This window comes from Chiloscyllium plagiosum, chromosome 1, assembly GCF_004010195.1.
Source record: "Chiloscyllium plagiosum isolate BGI_BamShark_2017 chromosome 1, ASM401019v2, whole genome shotgun sequence".
NCBI classification, from domain to species: Eukaryota; Metazoa; Chordata; class Chondrichthyes; order Orectolobiformes; family Hemiscylliidae; genus Chiloscyllium; species Chiloscyllium plagiosum.
Genome location: NC_057710.1, coordinates 121,051,305 through 121,070,652, shown reverse-complemented (window position 1 = coordinate 121,070,652; position 19,348 = coordinate 121,051,305). Strand labels below are relative to the sequence as shown.

The following is a 19,348-nucleotide window of genomic DNA, read 5'->3' as shown; positions in this document are numbered from 1 at the left end:
GTCTACCTGCATGAACAAATGAAAAAAAAATTAATGGAGAAGCTAGGAAAAAAAAAGATTTCTTGCATGAAGCTGCTTAAAACATTGAATTTCTTGCCAGAAGCAGATTGAAATGGATACTGCTGGCATGTTTTAAAAGGGAATTAGTTACCTGAAGTAGAGGTACCAGAAAATTATGTGGAGAATGGCATTCAACATGAATGGGGTGGAGAAAAGAAACATTGGCAAAGGTTTGATAGGCTGAATGATTCCCCAGCACTTTGTTTCAGTGCTGTATGAGTGAGTGCTGGGGAATCAACTCTTCAAGGTTAGATATACAGCATGTCTTGCTTATGACTACAACTCTTCTCGCCATTACCCAGAAATGTCCCTGAATTTCCAATTTTGGGATAACATTCAATGCATCAGTGTGAAATTAAATGGTGTTTTATTGACAACTTCTGTCAAACCCAAGGCAGTTTTGTGTCCAAAACTAACTTGTAACCAAATTACTTCACTTGGGATCTAACAAAGATTAGAGAAATTTGTTCATTCATATGAAACAAGTAAAAACCTATTCTTTGAAATGGAGGTACACATGTACTCAAGATTTCTTTTAAGTGTAAATTTTGAACAGATTAAAAATGACTAATTGCGCTGGACTTTATTTCGGGTGCTTTGTTGAATCAGGTCCAACTGACCAGACATCCCAACATAAACTAATCCCATTTGCAGGCCCTTGGCCCATATCCCTCTTAAACCCTTCCTATTCATATACCCATCCAGGTGCCTTTTAAATATTGTAATTGTACCCGTCTCCTCCCACTTCCACTGGCAGCTTATTCCATGCATGCACCACCCCCTGTATGAAAAGTTTGCCCTCGGGTCCTTTTAAAATCTTTCCCCTCTCACCTTAAACCTATGTTGTCTAGTTTTGGGTTTCCCCCCCCTAGGAAAAAGACCGTTACCTATCCATTTACCCTATCCTTATGATTTTATAAACCTCTATGCAGTCATTCCTCAGCATCCAATGCTCTGGAAACATAGCACAGCTTTTTCAGCCTCCCCCTATAACTCAAACCCTCCAGTCCCAACATTATCCTCGTAAATCTTTTCTGCACCCTCCCAAATTTAATCACATCCTTCCTATAAAAAGGCAACCAGAAATGTATGCAGCATTCTAAAAGTAGCCTCACCGATGTCCTATACAGCCACAACATGACATCTCAACTCCTATAATCAATGTTCTAATCAATGAAGGCAAACATATCAAGCACCTTCTTCATCAGTCTGTCTACCTGTGACTCCAATTTTAATAAACTATACACCTGCACCCCGAGATCTCTTTATTTGGTCATGCTCCCCAAGGCCCTACCATCAACTGTATCAGGACAGCCCTTGGTTGCCTTACCAAAATGCAACACCTCACATTTATTTAAATTAAATTCCAACTGCCACACATGTAGGCCTGACAAGGTGAAGGTGGCAGATTTCCTTCCCTGTAGGACTCTAGTGAGCCATATGATAATTGGTAATGGTTTCACAATTCCTTTTTAAAACTTTATTGTATTCACATTCCACCATCTGCTGTGGTCCAGGACATTAACTGAATTCTTGAGTAATAGTCTAGCAATAAAATCATTAGACCATAGCCTGTCCTCTATACCACATACTCTGCAACAAAGTACTATTCCTTTTACTGTTGAAATCCAAAATGTGTGTTTATTTTCATTAAATTATTTCTTTCAGATTGTCTACACAGGAACAACATTCATTGGCTTTGTAGGTTTATGGACTGGACAAAGACCAAATAAATTTACTATCTCTGGAAATGCAAGAGGTATGTTGAGTCTTGCGATCTCTAAATTAATGTATCTATACTTCTCTTCAGAAGTATTACCAATTATAATATTTAAAGCTTGATTTAGCCACTTGCCTTCGCTCCCAGATCCAAAATAAATATGTAAAAATGTAAATTTTGTAATGTTTGAACTAATGTATGTTAACTCTGGAATAAATGTAATCATGATACTGTATACTTAAAAACGTGTCTGCATTTTCCCTACCACCTGGGCAGGTAATACTTGAGCCACAACCACAAGACAATCATTTCTGTGGCACTTCTTAGATTTTGGCTTGTGTTTCTACTCAATGCCTATGTTTTGCTGACACTTGGAAATTTGAGCCAATATTTTGACTGATTTATATGCTTACATTGAAATTGTGTAAATTTCTGCATTCTATTAAAAGAAAACCCTCCCACCTTATTTATTAAAAGGTAGGGCTATATTTCAGTGGTTTAAATGACTTTACATTCCATTTCATTTGTGAAATGCTCAAGATTGTTAAGATTCACTGAAAGAGGACCAATTTTGCAGGTAAATCAATTAATTTCTGTGGTACACAAAGAGTAGACATTTTATTTTCCAATTAAAACTTGTAACTTAGAGGCTAATTTGCAAATCTGTGATTCATCCATATTGTAAGACATATATGTGCTATAATGTATCACCATAAGAAAAGAAGGTATAGCTGTCACTAGTAAACTTTGCCAATGAGATGGGAAATGAATAAGTAGAATGCATTGCATATAATAGCCAAAAATGTAAATTAATAACTATGCAGACAATGCAATGTTTATTCCTTGGTTCAAATCTCACTAATTTTTAGGGCATCGAAAAAATGAACTGGGTGTGTTTTTAAGGCTGAAACATGTTGCGTGCAAATTCCTTCAAGCCCAAAGTGATTTATTTTGGATCAGGATAGCTGCCTCCCTGTTCTAACTGGAAGAATCTGGTTGAGGAAACAATTTAAAGTTTATTGCATTTCTACCAGTAATTTGTTGATGTAATGCTTCATAACTGATATGTACTTAAGACAGCTTTTTTTCACAGACTCGTAATCAGGTGGCACTGATCTCAGAAAAGAGGCAATAAATCTGAGGCACTTGCCGTGAAAGCTGTCTGTGCAGTAATAACGAGAAATGTTGGACAGGCCAGTTTAGCTGCTGTGCCAGCTGTTCACACAGATAGAGGAAGCTTCTACTTCTTTGTGTAATAAAACAAAGACTGGAGATCTGAGACAAACAGAAACTGAAATAACTGGAGAAACTCAGTATCATCTGCAGTCAGAAAGCAGAGTTAATGTTTAGAGTCCTATAAATCATCTTCACAAGTAGATATACAGGAAGAACCTTCTGTACAACCAGGGTTATGGGAAGAAGGTTTACAGGACTTGAAGCATTAACTGTGTTTTCTCTCCAAACGCTGCCTCACCTAGATTTGTCTCCTTCAGTCTTTTTTGCAAAATTGGTTTAACTGAAAATTTTGCCACTCCCATCCTTTTGCTTCTCAGCACAAACCCCCAATCTGTTACAAGGAGATCTTTGGTGAGATTCCCCAAGTTGTTATGTTACAGATGGAATACTCAAAATTGTCAGGCTCCCAGGTGAGGAAGGATGAACTTCTTTATTCACTCTGGTTATTTGAAACAAAGTGAATTTAAAAAGGAACCCTTGCTTTTGGGTGTCTTCGTAGTATCATAGAATCCCTACAGTGTGGAACAGGCCCTTTAGCCCAACAAATCTACACTGATCCTCCAGAGAGTCACCCACACAGACCCATTCCCCTACCCTATTTACACCTGGCTAATGCACTTAACCTACACATACCTGAACACTATGGGCAATTTAGAATGACCAATTCACCTAACCTAACCTTTGAATGCTGGGAGGAAACCCACGCAGACACAGGGAGAATGTGCAAACTCCATACAGATAGTCGCCCAAGGCTGGAATTGAACCCTGGTCCCTGGCACTGTGAGGCAGCAGTGTTAGTTACTGAGCCACCCGCGTTCTTCCAAAACAAATTAATTCCTAATTTCAAAGTAGCCAATTCAAAGTAGTCTGTGAGTTAATAAAAGAGTGAGTTTATTATCGACAAAGTGCAAGCAAAATTAATAATGAAGCGCACATTTTTATCCAACAGAAGTGTGGCCACAAATCCCTATGATAAAGCGGGCAAGCCTGTAGTGGTACTGAGGGAAACTAGGCCCAGCCAAACTCTACTGCTGGGGAAAGGCTACCCACGAGAGAGTGCAGTAAATGCCAAGGTGTTGGTAAAAGGGATTGCAGGAGGATGCATGCCCATTTCCCTTCACCAGGTGCACTTGGAGTGCAATATAATGTCCTGACTAATGATCACGGCACCCACTCCTGTGGACCTGTGGACAGGATCAATCCATCTCCTCAGCAATAATCTAGTGGGATAAACAGTAATAGCATCCCTAGTGATCTCCGAGAAGTTTGCTGAGGTTAGGGAGACTGAATAGCTGCAAAAGAAAACACATGCAAGTTTCCCTGACTGTGTAGTCACATGCTGTGTGGTCACTCAAACTCAGCCAGTAAAAGCTGAGGTGCCTCTGCATCAGAAGGCCCTCCAATCTGGTTTTCTCAAATCCTTTTGGCAAGTCTAGAAGAGTCCAAAGGGGTAATAACTAGAACCTCATTGGCAGTAACCCAATAACCTGATTCACTGTCAAAAAAAACTAGCTTACTTTGCTCACCCTGAATCAAGGATGAAACAATCTCTGAATACCACAACATTAAAAGTGAGATGCTAATGAGAAAATGGAGAGCTCACTCGTCAACCTGCAAATGACGATTGGCCAGTGATCCACCAGGTAGTGGTGCTGCAGATGTACCATAGGAAATATTGTGGCTAGCTGACAAGATTCCAATGGCTGGGCATGTCGTTATTCACAAAACCCATACCCCAGCCAGCCAGCCTTTTACTGGCTGCAGCTCCTCAGGGATATAGTAAGGGTCTGTAGGACAGCTTGCCGTAATCTACAATAACACCTGCACCTCTGATTCCTGCATCTGCTTTTGCGGAAACCATTCAAGAAGCAGTTAGTTGACCCTTAGTCAAAAAGTTGTGCCTGGAAAAGCACAGCCAGTCAGGCAGCATCCAAGGAGCAGGAGAGTCAAAGTTTGAGCATAAGCTCTTCATCGACTGTCCTGCTCCTCAGATGCTGCCTGACTGGTTGTGCTTTTCCCTGCCACACCTTTTGACTCTGATCTCCAGCATCTGTAGTCCTCACTTTCTCCTGAATGGAGCCCTTGCCTGAAAGAAAAGAGTGGCTACCAATATATCCTGTAGATGTGGTTAGCTGTTCCCAGCAACTGTTGCCCTAAGAACTGTATCTGCAAAACGGTTGGTGGGAGAATTGACCGAGTTATTCACCTGGTATCATCTGCCCACTGAGATCCAGTCAGGTTAGGACTCTGACTTCATGCCAGAATATTCTGGAGTCATGGGTGACATGGACATGACCCATCTGAGGTCTTCAGTGTATCACCCACAATCAGAAGGGGCACTAGACTCTAAAACTGTGGTCAGGGCACACTGCCACAGGTACTCCAATGACTGGGATCTTTCACCACCAGGACCTCATTCAATTATACCCCATTCCAAATAAGTTAGGGACATCAAAAGCAAGAGACTCTGAATCTACTCAAAGAAGTGTTTTTGTGCAGAAGGAGAACAAACCTTGTTGTACTAAACAAGGCAACTAGAGAATAAAGAAAGGGAATCTGTTTATCTGTCCGTACCCAAGTGGTTTAACAATATAGAGCATGCCAACTGGAACTTTACCAACAGCCTAAAAAAGGTTATTTTGACCTGGGTTTTTTTTGAAGAGAGGAATGTACAGGCAGAGGTGCTGAAGTGGTTAGGGATCTAGCCTGAATCAATAATGTAAGTGCCTTTAGGTGTTTTTAAAAACAGTTTAACAATGGAAGGAAGTGGCCAGTTTTTTTTAGTTTTTTTAGCTGTGGCAGTCACAAGATATTTGAGTGCAGAAGGGTTTTAAGCTTCAGTAAATGAGTCCTAACTGACTTTCTCTGAAATCTCTCTGGATGTTGTTCCCTCCTGCCTGTATGAATCTATGTTTGAATTTACCTTTTTGCCAAGGGGTGTGTTTATGAGATGTTACTATGTTGAAACAGTTAATTAGTTAAGTTGCTGTATTGATTCTGTTAATTTATTCTAAATTTCATTTTCTTCTGTTCGTGTCCCAACCATAGTATCCATCCACTGTAGTATAAACAAATTCTGTTTTGCTTAAAGCAGACTGATTTGACCAGTTGCATCACACCTGGAAAACCCACTTCACATCTACTTTTAAAGTAAGAAAACATTAGGGTCTAGGCAACCTTCTTAAAATATTTTGAGGAGGACTGGCCTTGTCCATAACAGCAAACACATTGAGGCACATGGAGATATTAAGTGGGATAACCGAAAGCTGAACTAAAGATTTGGATTTGAAGAAGTACCTGAAAGAAAGAAAAGAAATTAAGGTATAGATACAGAAGAGTGTGCGGAGAGAATTCCAGAACTGAGGGCCTGACAACTGAAGCCATGGCCGTTGGTAGTGAAGTTTCAAGAAGGCAGCCCACCATCCCCCCACCTCGTGCAGCCACATCCCACAACCAAATTTAAAAAAAAAGCTCTCCTCTGTGCCAAAGGTGACACCGAGATTGTGAACAATCTAGTTTAGTCTCAGATGGTTTTCAGGAAAAGAGATGGATTTATTAGCCAGGAACCAGATTTTGGAGTGGGTGTAAAATCAATGGATTCATTTCACTCCATATTTAACTGTTGGACCGGGGTGGACAAAATTATAAATCTCACAACACCAGGTATAGTCCAACAGGTTTGTTTGGAAGTACTAGCTGTTGAAGCACTGCTCCTTCATCAGGTAGCTATGGAGCAGGATCATAAGACACAGAATATATAGCAAAAGATCACTGTGTCATGCAACTGAAATGATATATTGAGCACACCTAGATAGCTGTTAAGTCTTCCTGGTTTGTTCAATATATCCTATCAGTTGCATGCATGACACTGTGATCTTTTGCTATAAATTCTGTGTCTTATGATCCTGCTCCACAGAGCAGTGCTGTGAGAGCTAGTAATTCCAAATAAACCTGTTGGACTAAAAGTATCGGTAGAAAGAGCAATCAAAGACATTGGCTTTGGTAGTTCAGGTTCTCATAAAAACAAATCTTCTCAATTCAGTTAATATCATAGTTTGTCTTTAAATGTGTCACCGTCAGAAATGTCAAGAAATTCAAGTATCTTTAGTGAGTATTTTTACACTACCCAGTCAGTTCTTCCACAATGTGATGGTTACATTCTTGTGTAACTCCACGTTACAGAAAAAACATACTTTAGAAACAGCGTTTGAAGTGTTGGCTCTGTAATCGCAGTACAGCCAACACATATTTTAAAAGTTCATGCTTTAGAAATAGCGTCCCCAATTCGCCAATTGCATTACAGTGAATTTGAGTAGATGAAATGCATGTTATAACAGAACGTCCTGTACTGTGTTAATTTCTAGCAGGGAATGTAAAAATTCTCCATCCTCTATGGATGTGACTAGATTAACAGGAATTACATTAGATTTTATAAATGTTATTTGTGGACTTACTTTTGATATCCTGTGAACCTATAACCCAAAATTGTGCTGGTTTTGCATATCATCCAATCGTTCCATTTTTAACTAAAACATACAATCTTACATTTATGAAAACTAAATTCATAGTGGAAGGAAAGCAGTCCCAAAGTTGAATTCTGTGTCAAATCACTACCCAGGTTCATACTTCTTTCATTCTGGTTAGATGCCTACTGTGCATGAATTATGTTACAATAGTTAACTGTTTACAGAAGCACATAACAAATTGTTTAATACCAGAGAGGACTGATATAAGTCTCTTGCGACTTGCCTGCACTTCAGCATGCATTAGTCTGTTTGTACTCATTTTATGGTTCAAGCAACATGTCGTTATAAAGAATACAGAGCCATGTGTCAATAATTTTTTTAAATTAAAGTTAACAGAGATTGGTGGAGAACTGTCATTGCTGCTCTTTTCAAAAGAAGCCCTCCTCCGAGCTGGCTGATTAGAGATGTAAGTGATTCCCTCTTTTTATTGCTTTTGTTTTATTTATTAGCCAATGTATGCATAATATGGGCACATGAACTTTTGTTTTTAAACTGATTCATGGGATGTAGGTGTCATTGGCTAAGCCAGTATTTATTACCTGTGTCTGATTGTCAGAGAGCAGTTAAGAGTTGACCACATTACTGTGAGTGTGGAATCACATCTATGATGACAAAAATAACAGATTTCCTTTGCGAAAGGACATTAGTGAACCAGATGGGCTTTTCTGCAGTAAACAGCAATAGTTTCATAGTTATCATTCCATTCTTAATTCCAGAGTTCTTAAAAAAAATTGAGTTTAAATTCCACCATGTGGGATTTAAACCTAGGTCTACAGATTATTACCTGGGTCTCTGGATTAACAATTTACAGATAATACCACTAGGTCATCACCTCCCTTAGTATTAATGCTAACAATCTGATAAGCTGTTTAGATGTTGCTTAAAGGAATTTACCAAGTGAATTCCCCTGCTCTTTACAAATAGTAACATGGGACTGTTGACATCCAAATGAAAAAACAGTCAGAACTTGTATTTAATATATTATCTGAAAGACAGCATCTCCCAACAGCTCAGAACTCCCTCACTACTGCACTATATAACCTTAGAACTGCAGTGAAGAGCCAGATTTCTGCTACCAATGTGGGTAGCTTAAGTCGAGAAATTTCCTGACTCGGCAGTTCTGCCTTTGTCTAAAAGTATGTCTTTACCCAGTATTTCAGTCTGGGGAAGTTGGGGAGGGATGGAGTGGTTAAAAACAAGGACTGCAGATGCTGGAAACCAGAGTCTAGATTAGAGTGGTGCTGGAAAAGCACAGCAGGTCAGGCAGCATCTGAGGAGCAGGAAAATCGACGTTTCGGGAAAGGGATGGAGTGGTGCCTATCATCCGATATTCAGCTTGGGGATGGCTGACTGCTGAGGCAGGCTGGTTAAAAGCCCCACTTCAGTTCCCGAAACAGATTAGACCCTCTAGCCTTCACACTGCATCACCACATGCCCCCAAACCCATCATCACCATCTAGAGGGACAGTGGCAGCACTTGCATGGGAACGCCACTCTAAGTTCTCCTCTAAGTCACTCACCATCCTGACTTGGAATTATATTGCCATTCCTTCATTGCCTCTGGAAAATCCTGGAACTACCTTCCTAACAAAATGTTGGGTCTGCTTACACCGAATGGACTGCAACATTTCAAGAAGGCAACTCACCACCACTTTCTCCAGGACTATTTGGAATGGGCAAAAATGCTTACATCCTCTGAATGAATAAAATAAAAGAACTAGAATAAAGAATAAAATAAATAATTCTCATGTCACCTCCCTACCCCCCTGCCAATTCAATACCACCTCATCCATGCACAGTGTCTTCTGATACTAACCAGGCCAACATGACTATCAACCACGATACGCTCTTTCAGAAACAATGAACGCTTTAGTAGCAATTGCATGTGTGAAAGTGCTTAAAAACACTCATTCACAAACCTATAAAAATGTCAATCAATCGATTAGACCATAAGTGTCAATAGCCATTGTTTTCATCTCTTCACTCTCCTTACCTTGAGACAATGATAAAAGAGACCAAAGAAATAACTAACTTATTAGAAGATTCTATTGTTACCAACCAAGCAAAAACCACAGTTTACTCCAGCTACGTCAACATGGTTATCCATTTATGGGTCTGCGTGCTTATCTGAGAGCCCAGACCCTTATATAAGGGTCATCCTATAAGAGTAGACCTTGATTGATAGTTTTATGAAGTATTATAAGCTATGTTTTCTGCCATTTCTTATCATTGGCTCAATGTTTATTGAAACCAAGTTGTCAAGTGCTTAAGCTTCTGTTATTAATAATTTAAAGGTCTAGCTGATTAACAATTCGAAGGTCTGATAGAAAGTCTTAATAAGTTGGCAATAAAGGGAAATTGCAAAACTTTGATGTAATAAAGAGAAGCAATGTTTCTTTTCTCTACAGACGCTCCTAGAAGCTGGGGATTTCCAAGCAGCTTTGAAGAAGTTGGCCTATTCCCCAATCACTGCTGATGTATACTACATTTTAGGTGGAGTTCGACCAACTGAAGGTGTGATTATAACAAGAAATCTTAGTGGGCCTGTTGATATCTGGCCTTTGATTCCGATGAATGGACAGTGAGTAGCAAATATGCACATAATACATTTTTATGTAAAGATATTTAATTAACAGTGGAAAAACAGCACTAGCAAAATGAATTACTTTGATCCATAAATTCCAATAAATAAATGCTAGAGATGGCCTATCTTGTTTTAATTAGAACATAAGGACTAGGAGCAGGAATAGGCCGTCGGGCCCGTCAAGCCTGCTCCACCATTCAATAAGATCAGGGCTGATGTTTTTGTGCAATCAGATCCACTTACCCGCGCTCTCACTGTATTACTTAATTCCTTTATTGTTCAAAAAAAACCTTAGCTTTAAAAACATTTACTGAAGTAGCGTCAACTACTTCACTGGGCAAGGAATTCCATAGATTTACAACTCTCTGGGTGAAGAAATTCCTTCTCAATTCAGTCCTAAATCTGCTTCCTCCAATCTTGAGGCTATGCCCTCTTGTCCTAGTCTCACCTCCAGTGGAAACATCCTCTCTACTTCTATCTACTCCCTTCATAATTTTATATATTTCTGTATGATGCCCCCTCATTCTTCTGAATTCCAGTGAATATAATCCCAGTCTATTAAGTCTCTCCTCATAAGCCAACCCCCTCAAATCCGGAGTCAACCTAGTGAACCTCCTCTGCACCCCCTCTAGTGCCAGTGTACCCTTTCTCAGGTCCCTCTGCATAGCAGCATGCTGCAACTTTTTACCATTCAAGTAATAATCTTTTTTACTGTTACTCCAACCAAAATAATGACTTCACATTTATTAATATTGTATTCCAACTGCCAGACCTTTGCCCACTCACTTAGAGTATTTATGTTCCTCTGCAAAAATCCTCAGCACACTTTGCTCTGCCACTCATCTTAGTATCATCTACAAATCTTGACACACTACAAATGGTCCCCAACTCCAAATTATCTATATAAATTGTGAATAATTTTGGCCCCGACACTGACCCCTGAGGCACACCACTAGTTACTGATTGCCAGCCAGAATAGCATTCATTTATCCCCACTCTTGGCTTCCTGTTACTCAACCGATCCTCTGTACATGCTAATACTTTACCCATAACACCATGCATCCTTATCTTATGTAGCAGCCTCTTGTGCGGCATCTTATCGAAGGCCTTTTGGAAATCTAGGTACACCACATCCACTAGGTCCCCGTTGTCCACCTTGCTTGTAATGTCTTCGTAAATTTCCAAAAGATTAGTTAAGCATGACCTGCCCTTCAAGCTATGTCTGCCTACAGGGGAGTTTCTATCGAGATGCCTTGCTATTTCTTCCTTGATAATATTCTCAAGCGTCTTCCCCACTACAGAGGTTAAGCTAACCAGTCTATAATTCCCCATCTTCTGTCCACCACCCTTTTTAAACAGTGGCGTCACATTTGCTGTTTTCCAATCTGCTGGAACTGCCCCAGAGATTAGCGAATTTTGGAAATATATAAATTGATTGACAAAATGATTTTATTGTGGTATCAAAATTAAGTGCGTAAAAAAATTGTTAACAGATTTCAATCGGGTAGTCAATCTGATAGATTTTGAAAACTATTAATATGAGAAATAAGACTTTACCAAAGATTTTTTGTTTTAGCATTCTGGACTCAACATTGAGCTTAACAATTTCAGACTATGAATTCTGCCTTCCTGTTTTCATGCTTTTGTTTTCAATCAGGGCTGACCTTCATTCTGCTATTGCTTTCTACTATTAACATCAGCTATAGGTCTATGCTTTGTCTCGTGTCTACAACTATTACACTTGCTTTGCCTTTAGTTCTGTGACACTTGGATCTCTAATATCCCTCACCATCTAGCATCTCCTGGCCCTTCCTTCTATTCCACTTGCTGTTCGCCATTTCTTTCAAGGGTATAAAACCCACTACATTTCCATCTCTTTTCAATTCTAAGAGCCAAGCTCAAAACATTACTCAGTTTTTTTCTCACAGATGCTTTGAGTCTTGGGCACAGTTACCACGAATTTTGTTCAAGCATTTCTTGAAAACTCACTTCGTAAAATGTCCGTAGAATTCCATCCCCAAATCCTCACATTTGGCTGGATAATTTATTGTCATAACTATTATATTTTGCTACATTGTTTTACTTGTAATTGATTTTCTTAGCCTTGCAAACATATCTTTATCAATAAAAAAGACTACACTACAGATATACCTTTTCATGTTCTTATTAAGGCGTGATGCATTGTTGTCACTGTGGTGTTACATCCTCTCTAAATGGCACAATTATCTTAAGTATGCTATTCATCCTTGTGAAAATTATTCTGTTTGACTGCATACGTTCTTACCACACCCCCCACCGACCCAACCTCCACTCCCGGCACCTTTCCTTGCAACCGCAGGAGGTGCAACACTTGCGCCCACACCTCCCCCCTCACTTCTCTCCAAGGCCCCAAAGGAAACTTCCATATCCGCCACAGATTCACCTGCACCTCCACCCACATCATCTATAGTTAGGTCAGGATCACGGTGAAGCAGACTGGGATCACATTTAATTAGGTCAGGATCACAGTGAACCAGACTGGGATCACGGATAGTTAGGTCAGGATCACGGTAAAGCAGACTGGGATCACATTTAATTAGGTCAGGATCACAGTGAACCAGACTGGGATCACGGATAGTTAGTCTCCTCCGACCTATCACCCTCACCTTGACCTCTTTCCACCTATCACATTTCCAACGCCCCTCCTCCCAGTCCCTCCTCCCTACCTTTTATCTTCTCCTGCTGAACACTCTCTGCTCATTCCTGAAGAAGGGCCTGTGCCCGAAACGTCGAATCTCTTGTTCCCTGGATGCTGCCTGACCTGCTGTGCTGTTCCAGCAATAAAGTTTCAGCTTTGATCTCCAGCATCTGCAGACCTCACTTTCTCCTGCATACATTCTTAGCCTGGTTCCCACAGAATTGCCTTCACATACCACCATGCCTAAGGTATTGGCAGTATTTCTCTACATGCTTCAAGAAAGTGCACATGGCTACCTTTCTCTATTCTAAATTCTTAGTTTGTATTTAAATATCAAACTTAATTAATTGTCTCACTCTAGACACTTCTAGACCTTTTACATTTCACCAGCACTTTTGGGTTTCCAGCATCCAGTGTTTTGCTTTTGTATTATATGTTTAATTGTTCTGGCTGAGTCAGAATTTTACATTGAGCATTTGGACACTATTATTTCAATAATTCTGTGAGCATGTTCTGTTTCTAGGCTAGTGTGCTGCTTATGTTTTCATTCACTTTTATCTTGGGTGCACATTATTGTGGTGATGATTCGGAGACGCTGGTGTTGGACTGGGGTGTACAAAGTTAAAAATCACACAACACCAGGTTACAGTCCAACAGGTTTAATTGGAAGCACACTAGCTTTTGGAGCGTCGCTCCTTCATCGGGTGGTTGTCATTATTGTGGTGAGTTTTGTTTATCATTTCCTTAGGTGGTACAGAGTGGAAACAAATTATGATCATTGGAAAAATCCTCCACCATTCGATGACCGAAGGTAAATCCTTTATGGCCTTTAAATCTGCATAATTACTTGCACATAACAAAAAGTAAATTCGCAATTCTGTTTTACATATTGTTTTAGTTCTTTCTTAACATTAATTTCTGTTTTTAAGAACACCAGCTGTGCATGCTCTCAATACTACAGGTCAAAATAACATCAATTTACAAGCATTGTTAAAGGTGAGCACCAATGGAAGCTAATTCTGCTATTTAATTTATTTATTGGCAAAGTTCATATCTGGAATTATTGTTAAAGATAACTTGTAAACATCAGTTAGAGGAAAATAAAAACAGAAAATGGACAAGGATAATTCTTGGGCTACAAATGACTCTCATATCTGTGTAATTTTCTTAGCAATTCTTATACCTTTTCCTTCTCTATGAAAAATATTATCTACACACTCACCAACTGTTCCAAATGCTCTCTGATGCTTTACTTAAGTGGTCAATATTCATGGCAAACCTTGGAGCTGAGATTGATATAACTTTTAAACTAATTGTTGGCATGTAGAGGCTGGTAGTTTCAGGAATGTTAATGATGTGATGAAATCCTCTAATCATATCCATTTTTTGTGCCATGCAATCCATCAATTCATAGCTGGTAACATTTCTGGAACAGGTAGTTCTAAGAGATGCTAAGTTGTAAGTTTCAATTCTGCCTAACAAGAGGGCAGGGGCTCATTTCAAAGTTTTCAATAGATTAATGAGGACAATTTGGGGTCACAAAGAGGACTTGAAAGATTATAGGATGGGAGTGAAACTATGAGACAGACTCCACATTAAAAGTGTTTGCTGTGCTTCTAGAAAGGCAGCTGAACTATGTACATCCTATGAAAGGGAGTCAACAATGAGTCAAGAGCAGTTGGATGGGCTGGTGCTGTTAGAGCTCAGGAGGAAGTTCTTGTAATTAGTAGGCACTAAGTGTTATAGTCAGGACTTCGAAGATGTTCTGGAAAGTGCAGAAAGTGAAATAATCATGGCTGTGTTGCGGAAAACTGTGAAGGGCTTTGAGAAAAGTGCAAGCAGAAAATTATTCAGTGAGTTGAAAGAACAAGTGTTGGAAAGCTCAGTTTGCCATGAATTCCGATACCACCCCCATCCCCATGCTGCCCTCAGTCTATCTCATATACTGTTCCAACAAAGCTCATTACAAGCTTCAAGAAAAAAGTTTCACTTTCCCCCTAGTTACCAGAAGACCTAGTCTGAGCACTGTCTTTAATAATTTCAGGCTTTTGCCATATTCTTTACAGCAGTTTTAATTTCACAGCCAAATTCCATCATTTCCTTAGTGATATGTACATCTTTATTTCTTTGATATCTAATAAGCCGGTCTGTTACTTGATGTGAATCATTTGCTACATCATCTTATTCATAGTTATTATTGTTTATAAGTCACATAATTTATCCATCCCTGTTGCTGGATGGTTTTAAGATATATTACCACCTTCTTTGTTTTAATTTGAGATATCAGTATTGAGAAGTGTTGTCCATGAATACTGACTAGCCTACTGTCTAGCTTTGTTTCAAGTGTTTGGCATCTGTGGTACTTTGTTTTTCTTGAATAAACAGGTATTCTTATAGTATATTCTTTATGTTTCAGATTCTTACTGTTAAACCAGTATTGAATAAGTAAGTATTGCTCAGACATATACAAATTTTATTTAATAAAAATTAAAGGGGACACTTGCCAAAGTACTGAATTGCATTTAGAATAGCATGACAAAAACGCAAATTATAAATTTGTGTCATAACATCCCTGAACAGGTCAATTGAAAATATACCACAAACTGAAACAATAATTATTCGATCCTGTACTTGGGCCCTCTTCCAACAGAGACTAACATCCTATTTGCCTTCTGATTTGCTAACTCCATTCGCACTGTGGTATGAATAAAGATATCTAAGACCCACTTTTCAATCTCTCACGATTTAAGACATAATCTCCCTTTTCGTTCCTCTTACCAAAGTGGATACACACAAATGAATTTGTATTACACTTCATCTGCAAGTTTTTATCCATTCATAATGGTTTTAAATCAGCTTGAAGCCCTTCACAATTTATATTTCCACAAATTTTTCAATCATCTCCAAACTTGAAAATATTACAATTGGCCCTCATATTCAAATCATTTGATATGGATTCTGAACAACTGAGAGTTAGCACTGACCCTTAAAATACCTGACTGGTTATAGCCTGCCAACGTGAGAATTACATGTTTATTCCTACTGTCTGGTGTCAGTGTGTTAACCAAACTTCAACCCAGGATAGTGTATCTCCTTCAAACGCAATCTGCAGGTTGTTTTTCAATGTAGTTTTCCATTAAACAAACTGAAACACCACATGTCTGTACATGTTGTGGTGATAGTTTTGAAGAGCAAAATGTGAATTGTAATCATCTGAACCCAGTGCAAGTGACAACTCTTGCTGGTTCTTTTTGCTGCCACAACAAGCATTATCACCTCCTGCTATGTTCTGATTTGCAAGGAAGAGATAAACAAAACAGAACAGAAAGCCAAAAGTAAAAAGAAGATAAGGGAGTGCAATATATGAGACAAAAGAGAAAGAAAAAGAGGCAACAGAGTGACCATATTCTGTAACATGCCGTAACATGTTGCTTCTAAGTATGTTTTCTGTCAGTGTTTACTGTACACTCATGTAGCCACATTTGTACAGTTCTAGAAGCTTCAATTTTGACTTGTCCCACGATACTAGCACCCCCCTCCATGAAGCTACAACAATATTGCACCTGGTAGGAGAGTGGAAGAGTTTGAAAATGTGTTGCTGGAAAAGTGCAGCAGGTCAGGCAGCATCCAAGGAACAGGAGAATCGATGTTTCGGGCATAAGCCCTTCTTCACGAATCCTGAATTCCTGAAGAAAGGCTTATGCCCTAAACGTCGATTCTCCTGTTCCTTGGATGCTGCCTGACCCCTGCTGCGCTTTTCCAGCAACACATTTTCAGCTCTGATCTCCAGCATCTGCAGCCCTCACTTTCTCTCAAAGAGTGGAAGAGTTTGGTCATTTTACATTGCCAGTGTCAATTATAAATGTGCACACACAGTTTTATATTTCCATTATTAATTTCTAAGGACAGAATGCACAAACTGAAAGTGAGGACTGAATATTATTCAGTTTTGCTCCAGTTGACCTCAGCTTCTGACTACATATCATCTGAATGTCATGGAGATCAAGTCATACCTTGGAGATAACTCAGTAATAGCACTTATCCTTTGCTGCCATTTTAAGAAGCTGGAGACCTTTTGTTGTATTTCTTTTTTGGCCTTTATTGGTGTTTTGCATAGGATTTATATAAAAGTCAATGAACTCCAGCAGGGTCAATGATGATCAGCAGGCAGAAGTCCTGCTCCTCGTGTAATTCTGTGTTGTAAAAGGCCCCAAAGAACCTTCAAACCTAAAATCTTTGGTTGTATGTTATGTCCTGCTTTAGATTTTGAGCTACAAACACCAGCTAGTTGTGCAAGGTGTAAAGTTTTTCTGCTGTCAACACATTCTGGGGTGGTAGAATCTGAACCCTGCAGTCTATTTTTAATTCACTTTAATGACTTAACAGAAAATAACCTCCATAAGTATAAATATTGTCTATTACATTCTGACTGACTCACACAGAGTATTTCCCCTACTTAGATACAGCATACAAACAGTCCCTTTGGCCGTGTCTATACTGACCAATAAATACCAACCTACACTAATCCCATTTACCTGCACTTGATCCAGAGCCTGCTATGCCCTGGTATTTTAAGTACTCTTAAGATGCTTCTTACTTGTTGCAGGAGTACCTGCTTCTCAAGCAGCCTGTTCGATAGTTCTACCAGCCTTGGGTGAAACATTTCTTTCTCATATCTCCTCTAGTCACTTGCTTCTCATCTTAAACTTATGCCTGGTCTTAGACATGTCTACCATCTGGAAAAGATTCTTACAATCAGTTCTGTCTGTGCCTCTCATAATTTTGTATACCTCAACCAGACCCCACTCAGCTTCCTCTGCTCCAAGGAGAACAACCCAGCCTATCCGGTCTGTCCTCATAACTGAGACTTTTCATCGCAGGCATCATCCTGGTGGACTTGCTTTACACCCTCTCCAGTGCAATCAAGTCTTGATGAAAGTGATATTTCTTCTGCCAGTTCCATTAGTTTTCCCTTACATGCTGACATTTTATTGCAGAGATCACTTGTATTGTCTTTAAGCGACAGGAAATTTCCAACGTGCATGTACCATCAAACAATTTCTCTAAAGCTGCCACCAATAAAATTTTCAATATTGTATTAACTGTTGTACATTAGTTGCAATCATCTCTTGTGCAATAGCCTTCACAAAAGTTAAAAATTATTCAACTGGATTATTTGTGTGTCTGCAAATTGGATGCTATTGTAGTATTAAATATGTGCAAAAATGTTTAAATCACTTGGTGATATTTTCTAAAATCATATTTAAATCTTAGATCCACTGTCTATACAACATTAATGTGTGCGGCTCAGCCGTATTACTACAGGACATTAGTTCGGACTTAAAACAGAATACATTGGAAATTGGTAAGTAAAGTTCAGATCCAACTACGTTGGAGATTCCTCAAAATTTGTGTGTTTTGTATTTGTGTATTTTAATCTTTGTTGTTATTCATAGGCCAAAGATTGACACTTGAAACATGTGCACTGTTGAATTAGAAGATAAAGCAATTGAGGATTGTTGGGTGTTTCTTGTCAGTCTTCCTACTTATTATGATGCCCCTTTCCAAACCTCAAGCATAGATCGTGGCTGTGTTTTCTCTGATTTCTACTGCACATTTTCCAAAGCTTTCAGTTTGGAAACTTTACAAATCAACTTGTAGATTTCAAATTAAATTCCTGGTATGATCTAAAAGATTTCTATTTTTGATTTTGATTTGAGTAAAATGTGGAAAAGCATCTTGATCAGTTTTGTTTTAATTCATAACTAACAGAAGATTGGAAATTGAATTCTGAAGCCATCTGATGGCAATTAATACAGCATCAATAATCAGCTGGAAAAGATAGGATTTGTGTAAATAATGTTTAATAAATCTGAATGTCGAGAGAATGTTGTGTTTCTGTGTCACTCCTACAAGATGTCCAAAGTTACAGAAGTGACAACTTTCATGCCTTATATCTATCAATGCAGTTGTTGTTTATAAAACACATTAAGGTTTTAGTCACATCATAGCAATTAAAATCTAAGTTACATTTTTAAAGAAAATAGATATTATCTAAAATGATTGACAGAAGAACAATTGTTCTAAAACTATTTCCAAAGTTTATGGTGAAGTGGTTAGGCAGCAAAGCATTACAACCTCTAGATGGCACCAAAGTTGTGCTTTTTAAACTTCTCTCCCCATCCTACCCCCCCTCTTGGCCTCAAGCTGCATTGATGTTCTGGTGATGAAATTCCTTTTGAGTTGTGGCATAGCTTGCAGAATCTTGAGCTTTTTGTCTGCTGGATATCGATCATACAAATCTTGCAATAAAATTATAAAATACCCTGTTCTGTATTTAAATACATCCACATTATTATAAAAGCAATACACTGAGGGATTATCATCAATTGTTCAGTCAGGTGAAGTAACTTTTATTTCAAAGACAGCTGTCTCTGCCTTACATAGAACCTTTTAGCATTTTGTTTTCAATAAAGCCATTGTATTAGATTGTTTAGACTTAATTCTGTCCTCATTATCGAATGCCATTCTTTTATTTGCAAAAT

General features: G+C 38.8%; 1 protein-coding gene across 2 annotated transcripts in view; it reads left to right on the top strand.

Moving 5' to 3' along the window:
- Nucleotides 1–18,691, top strand: part of LOC122552757 (N-acylethanolamine-hydrolyzing acid amidase-like) — a 29,774-nt gene extending 11,083 nt beyond the window's left edge. For both annotated transcript variants that reach the window (XM_043695690.1, XM_043695684.1), the window contains exons 4-11: nt 1,729–1,819; nt 7,872–7,948; nt 9,951–10,123; nt 13,552–13,614; nt 13,733–13,799; nt 15,220–15,248; nt 18,078–18,168; nt 18,260–18,691. In XM_043695690.1, coding sequence (XP_043551625.1) covers nt 1,729–1,819; nt 7,872–7,948; nt 9,951–10,123; nt 13,552–13,614; nt 13,733–13,799; nt 15,220–15,248; nt 18,078–18,147 — 570 coding nt within the window. In that variant the 3' untranslated portion in view covers nt 18,148–18,168; nt 18,260–18,691. The remainder of the gene's footprint in view (nt 1–1,728; nt 1,820–7,871; nt 7,949–9,950; nt 10,124–13,551; nt 13,615–13,732; nt 13,800–15,219; nt 15,249–18,077; nt 18,169–18,259) is intronic.
- Nucleotides 18,692–19,348: the final 657 nt, after the last annotated feature.